Source organism: Anneissia japonica, unplaced genomic scaffold (genome assembly GCF_011630105.1).
Source record: "Anneissia japonica isolate Jap-2015-1 unplaced genomic scaffold, ASM1163010v1 scaffold737_len1565949_cov176, whole genome shotgun sequence".
Taxonomy (NCBI): domain Eukaryota; kingdom Metazoa; phylum Echinodermata; class Crinoidea; order Comatulida; family Comatulidae; genus Anneissia; species Anneissia japonica.
The window spans coordinates 130,170-140,363 of NW_022741618.1; the positions used below are offsets into that span (position 1 = coordinate 130,170).

Consider the following 10,194-nt stretch of genomic DNA (forward strand, 5'->3'; position numbering starts at 1 on the left):
ATTAAATAAATAATATACCATTCCGGCGTTATTGAACTTGTCCAACTATCATTGTAATGTAATTAATGTTAAATAATAATAATAATAATAATAATAATAATAATAATAATAATAATAATAATAATAATTTCAGCATTAATTATCTTTGGCCTAAGCCTTGTAATGAAGAACCTACAGGTGACAGTACTATTTACTAGGCCTATAAATAATAATCGCCCAAGGGGAATGTCTTTTGTGTTATTTCCCCTTAACGTCGTTTTTTTAATTGTCCTCTAATTCCTCCATTGTCTAAGTTCCCCTTAAGGTACAGGTAATAATAATAATTAATTAATAATAATAATAATAATCATTTCAGCATTAATTACTTTGGCCTACTTGTAATGAAGAACCTATTAGTATTTCAAGGCCTATATAATAATCTAGCGCAAGGGGAATATATTTTGTGTTATTTCCCCTTTATCTATATTCCCCTTAACGTACAGGTAATAATAATAATAATTATTATTCCTCTTAATGTCGTTTTTTTAATTGTCCTCTAATTCCTCCATTGTCTAAGTTCCCCTTAAGGTACAGGTAATAATAATAATTAATTAATAATAATAATAATCATTTCAGTATTAATTACCTTGGCCTACTTGTAATGAAGAACCTATTAGTATTTCAAGGCCTATATAATAAGCTAGCCCAAGGGGAATATCTTTTGTGTTATTTCCCCTTTGTCTAAGTTTGCCTTAACGTAATAATAATAATCATTTCAGTATTAATTACCTTGGCCTACTTGTAATGAAGAACCTATTAGTATTTCAAGGCCTATATAATAAGCTAGCCCAAGGGGAATATCTTTTGTGTTATTTCCCCTTTGTCTAAGTTTGCCTTAACGTACAGGTAATAATAATAATTGTTATTATTATCATTTCGGCATTACATGTAATTAACTTGGTCTAGCCTTGTAATCAAGAACCTGCCGATTACTATGCCTAATAATAATAACTAGCTCATTTTTACATTCATTTGGTGATCTGCCATTTTGGCAGGTGTTTTATGGCATCCAGTATTTTAGAGCTGCCAATTCTCAGTTCTTCTCTTAATTTGAAATAACTGTCATTCTGTTTCATTTGTCAGTGATGAAGAAAAACGCGCTATTCCTTACACTTTGTGCTTTTCCCAGAAAGCGTTTTAGTAGGCCTAGGTAATTATGCAAAACCCAGGCCTAACTAAAAAATTAAAATTGTCATAATATGTAACTCAATTTAAAATAACACTTTTCATTACTCGTGCAGCTTAATCAAATATTATATGTCATTTTAAACGACCCATTGGTATTAACATGGTAACATCAATGTATTTTTGAAAATCAGACAGCGACGTTCTCTCAGAAGTTGGTTGTTCTGTAGACGTTTATCTGTTGATGACCTTTTGACCTCCTGAATTCTGCAATGAGATTTTCGGGTCGATTCAGCCGAGACGGCCCGAGTGGAGTTTCATGTAAATGTTTCGTACGGGGAAAAAAATCGCGGCCTGTGCAAACGATTCATGCGTGCAATTTCCCACATCAAATTTGATGTGGGATATCGTATGCATGACTGATTTTGTAAATCACGTAATTGGCTAACTTCATGCATATTAATCAATCTTCGTAAATTTTCAAAATTGAAGATGCGGATGTCTCGACTAAAACAAGATCCAGCTCCCTTTTGGCTACTTACTTGAATTAAAACAGTTAGTATAATTAATAGTTCTGGCCTGCTGAGAATGACATGGACTGATAACCGTAGGCTATACTAAGAACCTTACTCACCGCTAGCTGCTACAGATTTAGGCCTTTAGGGTAGAATATTGTTAAAAAGGTAGGCCTCTGTAAGTAAAAACTTAAAAATGCGCCAAGCCTCTACTTCTAGGCTAGGCCTACTACTCCTGACTCCATCCAGACGAGGCCTGAGCCATCTTCCTGGAAAGTTTTGTTGTATTTGTATGGTATGCCATCTAGTCTAAGCTTAATTGTTTTTGCCATTGCCAAAATTAGTCTTACTGCCAAAATTAGTCTTACTAGGGTCTATTCTAAATATTTTAGGCCCGTTTTATTAGGGAGGACTATTTAAATTTAGTCATGCCTAACTAGTCGACGCGAGTGACTCAGTTTCGTGGCTCAAAAAATATAAACATTTGATTGGTTGAAATTGTTTATTTCGGTCCTCCCATTTATCCAAATACGGAATATAAGATTACGTCATTCTTTTGGCATCCTGGTGCCTGATTTCAGTGTTTTACAAGTCGCTTATTCCGTCTATCTCTAAATTAACTTTCTCGTTGGTGGCGCTGTCCAGAATGAGAAAAATAATAACAAATAAGAGACTTGTGGCAAGTCTAACTTACAACATAAACTTGTTGAAAACACCCAAAACCTTTTTGTTTAGCTTGTTAAATTTGAAACCCTGAAAACGCCCATCTTCATCTGGCTGGGAATTTTGCGACCCCTTTTTCATACGATCCTCGATCCACCCCGGCTAAATACGATGAATGTTTGAAGTCCAAAGCAAAAAGTATTTACCATCATGTTTTGGTGCCTTTTTCTTGTCTTTTGTTACTACAGCTGGTGTTTGAGGATCATTCAATGGTGGTGTTGGAGGATCATTCAATGGAGGTGTTGGAGGATCAACTGATGAGGGTTCTATGTCACGATCTGAGTCTGAAAATTTAGAATATTTGAAAATGAGCAATTAAATTTAAACATGCTTGTAAATCTCCAATCAGTTAATGAAATAAGCAATTAGATGTTGCAATGAGGTTTTAAACAAACTAGGAAAACAATTGTAGTTCTTTAAAACCTTTTTTAGACTGCAGTTCAATAAGATGAAACTATTTCTGTGTCTTGTTTCACATATTGGGAAAATGTGCTAAAAGGAAGTCCGAATAAAAATTAAAAATGTTAGTTTTTCAATTAGCAAGTTGTGTCTACAAAGCAGAGAATAAAGTAAAAATAAAGATTTATTATTACTTGAAAGAGGTATTATACATGATGTTTATTAACACAATACAATATTTTTTCAAAAAATACTGTATTCATAAATCGGAGGTTGGAATAAAATAGTTTTTTAATTTTTATTCAAAATGTTGAATTTTGTCTGAAGGTTCACAAATAGCCTAAAAATGAATTTTATATTTATTTCAACTCTCAATTTTCAGCGTCAGCTGGTTCTCGAAAAAAGGTAGTATAAAAGAAAGTCTAGCCTAATGGATGAAGATGCTGCATAGCTTCAAGTAACAAATGAGAAGAGTAACATTCTTCAGTTAAGCGATATTGATGCTTTATTAGTAATTGATTACAGTATTATAATTACTACTGTAATAAAAAATCATACATTAATTGAAGGATGACAAAGGCTATTTTACAAGTACACAAGTAAAAATTGAATTGGATTAGCAATAGTTACCTTGGTTTAGTGGATCCTGTCCTGGTTCACCTGCTGGTGGTTCGGCAACCACACCAACATGTGTTATAACCTCATCATCTGAAGCACTCAGATCTGCATCCATATGGTGAAATTGTTGTACATTATTCATTGGCCTTCTACCTGTAAATTGGGAAATGACAGAACTAAAAATAGGGATCATGATAGAAATAAAAATATTGACTAAATACTAGGCCTTACTTAGCCTAGGCTTAGATAGTAGTAAATAAATTTAAATGTTTCTGGAACATAATTAACAGAATACTACTGTATCTAGACAAAAAATTATTTGTCTTTCCATTCCTTACTAGGCGAACCATCTACTACTAGGCTAGCCTAGGTTATGCAGTGAAAACTAGGAATGGCTAGGTAAGCTGGACGGGGGGCTTTGGGAGAGGGGTTGAGGCGAATTCACCGCAATTAGCGGATGGGCCAAATAGGCCAGCAGTAGAGGTGGGTGACGGAAGGGTACAGACAATCAGGCCCACAGACGATCGGGCCCAAAACTAGATCATCGCATTCCAAACATTTTTTATATTACTAAAAAAAATCAAAGCTTTGAATATATAATTATTTATTTGTTCATTTAATTACAAAAATGCTATATTATTCCATAAACTAGCAAATTTTACTTTATCAGTTGTCCACACATCTTTCAAATAAACGTTCGGGCCCAGCGACGATCGACGTCAAGACGGTCAGACCCTTTTTTGTAATAATGGACGATCGGGTCAACTGGGCCCGATCGTCTATATAAATTATAACCCGTATAGGCCGGGGTAACTTTAGTACTCAACTTACCAAGAATTTCGTCCATTTCTTCGTAAAATGGTGAGGTCGCTCGGCCCCGTCCGCTGGAATTATTTATTTTTTTCGCAGTCCTATATTTTTTCTTGAGATAGTCAATGCGCTCCTTCATGGCTTCCCATGTATTAAGCGCCTTTCACATCTGTTCAGGTTTCAGTTCACGTTCCAGTTCCGGTACCAGTTAAGAAATCGGACTTCTATTCTTACAACGCTTAAGGCGTATTCTATTCACATATAATCCGATCCGGTAGCCGGTGACCGGTTCTGGCATCCGGCAACCGGATCGAATCGGTCCTGAAGCGATTTTTTCGGACCGGATTCAAAACCTGAAGACTTCTGTCCAATCAGAACTCTCCACATAAATCGGCTTCTCTTTTTTCCCGACTAGAGCTATTCTCACCATCTTGTATATCGGACATGGCGACAACACTTCCTCCGAAGTTGAATGATGATGATTTAGAAGCTATTTTACTCGAAATACAACTGAATTCAATTTTGTATGACAAAGGCTCGAATGAATACAAAAACGATGTAAAGAAGGCCGAAGTGTTTTCAGCAATTGGTGCCAAGTTTGGCATTACAGGTAGGCTTACGTTTCTCATACGAAAGTTACTATTCTATTAGTATAGAATAGGCCTCTCTATGCCTACCTAACCTAGCCTAGATAAGGGCAATCCGAGTTTTCGTCAGGACTAGCCTATGTTTTTAGGCCTAATGCTATCGTCCCATGGCATATGTTTTAGGTGGGTCTGGGGTAGGCCTAGGCTATTGTTATGCCCTAACTCCTAAGTAAGGGGATAAGCTGACAGTGATACTGGGCTAGCCTACTAGCCTAGGCCTAGTAGTAGTAGGCCTGGACCTAGGCCACACAAAACGGCAATAATTAGGCCTATGGCCTCTACTACTAGCCTAGACCTAGGGGCCTAGGCCTATAACGATTATAGTTATTTACAAGTACCAATTCTTCTCCATAAAATTAGCAGAAAGGTGTTGCTGTTGGTTCATTGATTTTTGAAAACTCATTCCTTTTTAATAACCAGTTCTGGTATAGCCTAGGCCCTAGGCCTATACTGGCATGGTTATTTAAAAAAGGCTAGTGTTTTAGAAAATCATGATTCACATTTGTATTATTAGGTATAATTTATTATTTTTTAAAAATTAATAATGAAATTATATTTTTATAGGCTCCATTATACAGTAAGCTCGAGGTCTATTATTAAATGATCAAAGAATTTGATCTGGTCTTGTCTGGTTAACATACTCTACGCATGGTTGGCTATTATTTCGGCTTAATTTAAAGAAATACATTGCATAATTAATATTATTAAACATAAATTTAAATTACCTCTACCTAAACCTCAATGTAATAAAACAGTTTATTTCATAAAGGAGCATTTGATAGTTGAAAATGCTTCAACACTGCTTTTATTTTAACAAAATACCATACAGAATTTGCAGCCTATTTTTTGCAATATAAAATTTTGTTTATTTTCTATTGTTTTTTTTCTCTTTGCAAATTTATTTGTCTAATTAGCAAATCAAATTTAATTGTTTCATGATTTTTTTTTGTATATTGTTATGAAATTGAATTGTGGAAATAAACATTGAACATTTATAACAATATTTTGTAGGGTAGGTATAGCAATATTTAAAAATGTTTTCTCATTTGTTTGTAATCAAATTTTAACTTGTATATTTATCTTTAGGTGATCAAGTAAAAGCAAAGTTCAACCACATGAGAGACAGCTACCAAAAAAATTTAGAAAAAATTCGAAAATCAACACGTAGTGGAGCAGCAGCAGTTTTTGTGAAGCCCTATAAATGGTCGAAACAACTCCAGTTTTTAATACCTCATTTACAACTCAGAAAGTAAGTATGATTGATTTTTTTTTTACTTATCATCAATTGTTAACAGTGATAATATTTTTACTTATCATCAATTGTTAATAGTGATAATATCTTAATAAGAAAAGATTAAAAATTAAAGTATAATCCTTGTGTGTTTGATGCAGGAGCTATAGCAACATCCAAAAGTGTTCCCCTGCAACAGAGATATTGTCCAAAATGTGCAATCCAGATGAGGCCAATGCTCAAATTGAACTATATCCAGAATCAAATGATGATGACCTATATGATACCACAAAGGAAGTGATAGAAAACACAGGTAAAATTGAACAATGTAATTAAACTGTTCCCTTGTAACATTGATATAATAATAATAATAATTGTACAGTATGGTAATAGTACAGCAATGCACTAATGTATAGTTTAGTAATAAAAACATTAGGTGTATTGATTAGGCCTACACACACACACCAAAAAAAAAAACAATGATTATGAAGAGATGTACTCAGGGCCGCTGTGAAATTTTCGCTGCCCGGGCTTATTGGTTGGGGTAAGGGACCGGCTAGGCCCCCAGCAGAATCAAGTGGCACATCCCTGGTGCGCCCCCCCCCCCCACCGGAAGCTAGAGCCTTTTATTAGATTAGAGGACTAATTTCATTGATTAAAGAGTGAATTTCACCAGTTCATGAAAAATAAAGTAGAGAAACAAGAAAAGTAAAAGTTAACCTTCATTTTATTGAAATGTGCTGGAAGGATTCATAACATAGGTATCAAAGTTTACAGCTGAAATTTAGGGGTGGGGCCGAGCTTGCCCTTAAATCCACTGGTTTAATATATTAATTTAGTATTTACTCCGGACTCTTGGTGCCACTGAATGTACAGTGTAATAAAAGTAATTGTAGCTATTAAAAATGTATAAGAAATCTTCATATTTAAGGATAATACTGTAATTTATCTTCGTTTTTATTTTTTCAGAGCATTTGCCAACAAAGAAGTTAAAAATCAGCACTCCTTCATCATCAACAAGAAAAAGAAAATCAGATGCCGATAATATAAACCAACAACTTTTAGACTACCTTGAACGCAAAGAAAAAAGAAAATCAATGGATTCTGGTAGTGACAAACTAAAATCATTCTTCCTTATGACGTATGCAACCGTGAAGGAGTTTCCAGCTCCTAACAATTGGAGATTAAAAATAAAATTTGGTCATTAGTGTCATCAGTTGAACTCTCTCTATTACAAGAGGAATGAGCACTAGAGAAATATCATTAGATACCGTTTTTGCTTAAATAAATGTTGCCACCCAACCCCCTGAACTTTTTCAGATTTTCAATTCAACCTAGGGGTATTTTTATCAGTTTAATATCACATAATAAATAATTTACATGAAAGAAATTGTTGCAAAATACATGTAAACCTTTTTAGCAAACACTTAGCAACTTGCCAGTTTAATTTACAACAGAAGCCTCTTTTGACTCTAGAGGGTGCAATATGGTCCATAAATATTGATGCTTTTGCATGAATTGGCACAATATTTTAAAAGTGATAAATTTGACTTTTGTCAGTTTTTGGCCTTTCTTATATTTCACACACATGACTGTAATGATTTGAAAAATATAACAATACACTGTAGAAATAATATAAATCAAAATGTTTCTAAAGTCAAATAGAGTATATTAAAAATAAGTATGTACCGGCAGTCATTTCAAAATGTGTCTAGAAGTGTCATTTTTAGCAGTTTTAAGTACTGATGGACTTATTCTTCCCAGAACAATGCTTTCTTTGCCATGCCACCTTGCCTGCATCTGAAATAAAGTACTTGGCAAACCTGTTGCGAATTTCAATTGCATCCCGTGATCCATGGAAACCTTTTTTCTCCAATTTGGATAACCCTTCGCAGTGATTTAATATAGCCTTTGGGTTTTCAATATGTATTGTGTTGGTAGCTCTCTCAACCGGGCTTGTCTTCTTTAGGAAGCGCGCACAGAGTTGCCCGAAGGCATTTTCTGATATTCTCCTTCTTCTAGAGTGCCTATAATTGTAGATCCTTTTTTGATCTGTCAATTCCTTGCCAGGAAAAAGTCTCATCATTGTCAAGTTTAAGGCGAAAGCCTCATCCCATAAAATGACATGGGGCATTTCACCCAACTCCGGAGCATTCGGTAAACATTTCGGGCCAGGAAATTTAATTTTACCATTATCTATTGCCTCAGCTAATGCGCTTCTTGCAAAATTACCTCCGTCACTTGCTGACCCATAATTGCCAACATCAATATAGGTAAAACAATAGTTGGCATCTACTAAGGCCAAAAGCACAATTGAAAAATGACCTTTGTAGCTAACATACTGGGAACCACTATTGTTAGGCGCTTTGATATGAACATGCTTCCCATCTACTGCTCCTAGAGCATTAGGGTAGTTCCAATGCATATGAAATTCTCTTGACAACTGCATCCATTCTTCAGCAGAAGATGGCATTGCCATGTAAATACCACTTAGTCTCTTCCATATAGCTACACAAACTTCCACCACAATCATTGAGACAGTTGATATGCCAATCCTGTAGTTATAATGGAATGACCCATATGAGTCACCTGTAGCTAGGTACCTAAAACAGAAAGAAAATACAATTTATGATTTTAGTAATACAATCAGTCAAACAGAATCTAGTCCTTTGCTAAATAGTGTGTGGTACTATTTTCACAAAAAAAAAAAACAAAAAAAAACCAAACATGTATTAGAAAAAATGAGTAACAATAAAAAAGAAATGACAGCAGAACTTTTGAGACTAACAATATATAATTTATTCTCTAGCTTTTGTCACACATGGACACTTCATTAGGAGACTCTCTTAAAAGTCTGCTGTCATTTCGTTTAAATGAAATCATGTTAGATTAAAATTGTGTGCATTCTATTATTGTTGGTTTTATATGTTACCTTAAACAGACAGATAAACGTTCTCTTGGAGTTATGGCTCTCCTGAATCCTGTATCTTGTCTGAATATATCAGCTTTGATCAAATCTAAAATAGTTTCAAATTGTTCCTCCGTCATTCTGAAGTAAGAAAAGTATTGGTCTTCTAAGGATTGTAAGTCATTTGTAATCAGAGAAACAAAATGGCCAATATTAGATATTTTCTGATTTATGGGGTTAACCCAGAACGACCTCTTCTTTCGTTTTTTCCTTTGAAGTATCAGATTTACAATAACTTCATCTTCATCACTGCTACTTGAATCCATTGTTGTTGTTCTGTTGAGAATAATATAAGGTAAACAGAAAATATACATACCGTAACTATTCCTATGCATGTGCGCTGACAAGTAAAATTGGTCTATAAAACTACCATGCCACGTAAATAAAATAATACTAATTTAATTAAAAGGACTATAAATCTATATCTAGTGTCCTTTACTATACCGCACCATAGTCAATTATTATGTATTGCATCAGGTATACATATTACTTTTCTGAAGGAACCAAGAACTATAGACTATAAAATGTAGGTTACTAAGGCAGAGGTCAACGATCTCGCCATTGGTAGGCCTAGCCTAGGGCCTACTTACCGTGCACCTAAATCATAGGCCTAATATAAGATGTTTTGTATTTTTAACTCTAATACATTTTACTTATATAGAATATGTGTAAATAATACTAAACACTAAAGGAACTTACGAATGGTAGTATTTTCAAAACATAAACAATACATACAACTCGCGACGCAAGTTCATATACTGCGTAACGTCAGCGTGATCCGCGTCAACCGCCGGAACGGAAAACGCAGTAGATTTGAACAGAATCCTCAGAAACCGGACAAGAAACCGGAACTGAAAACGGAACCTGAACTGGAACCTGAATAGATGTGAAAGGCGCTTTATACGGTGATTCTGGAAACCTGTCTAGAAACTTGGCGACGATGCTAGCCCATACACGAGAGTTGTACTTCATCCCCTCGAACCCTTGCTGGTGTTCTTTTTCTCCCCAAATCGCGATCAAACCGTGCGTTTCAGCATGCGTCCAATTTCGCTTCCTTTTTGCTGCATTGTTTTCTGCTGTAGATTTTCTTTTTGTTCCTTTTGCTACCGCATCCATTGT

The 10,194-nt window shown here is 34.9% G+C and overlaps 2 protein-coding genes across 2 annotated transcripts; one reads left to right on the forward strand and one right to left on the reverse strand.

Annotated features, from left to right (window-relative positions):
* Nucleotides 1–4,584: 4,584 nt before the first annotated feature.
* On the forward strand, nucleotides 4,585–7,571 carry LOC117118867. The gene is made up of 4 exons (XM_033263612.1): nucleotides 4,585–4,839; nucleotides 5,963–6,125; nucleotides 6,269–6,420; nucleotides 7,077–7,571. Exons 1-4 carry the CDS (start codon nucleotides 4,674–4,676, stop codon nucleotides 7,313–7,315), a joined length of 720 nt encoding a protein of 239 aa, XP_033119503.1. The 5' UTR covers nucleotides 4,585–4,673; the 3' UTR covers nucleotides 7,316–7,571.
* Nucleotides 7,572–7,842: 271 nt separating this feature from the next.
* LOC117118830 (putative nuclease HARBI1) lies at nucleotides 7,843–9,912 on the reverse strand. Its single transcript, XM_033263544.1, has 3 exons — nucleotides 9,775–9,912; nucleotides 9,040–9,351; nucleotides 7,843–8,710 (listed from the first exon to the last, which is right to left on the reverse strand). Exons 2-3 carry the CDS (start codon nucleotides 9,339–9,341, stop codon nucleotides 7,843–7,845), a joined length of 1,170 nt encoding a protein of 389 aa, XP_033119435.1. The 5' UTR covers nucleotides 9,342–9,351; nucleotides 9,775–9,912.
* Between the last annotated feature and the right edge of the window lie 282 nt (nucleotides 9,913–10,194).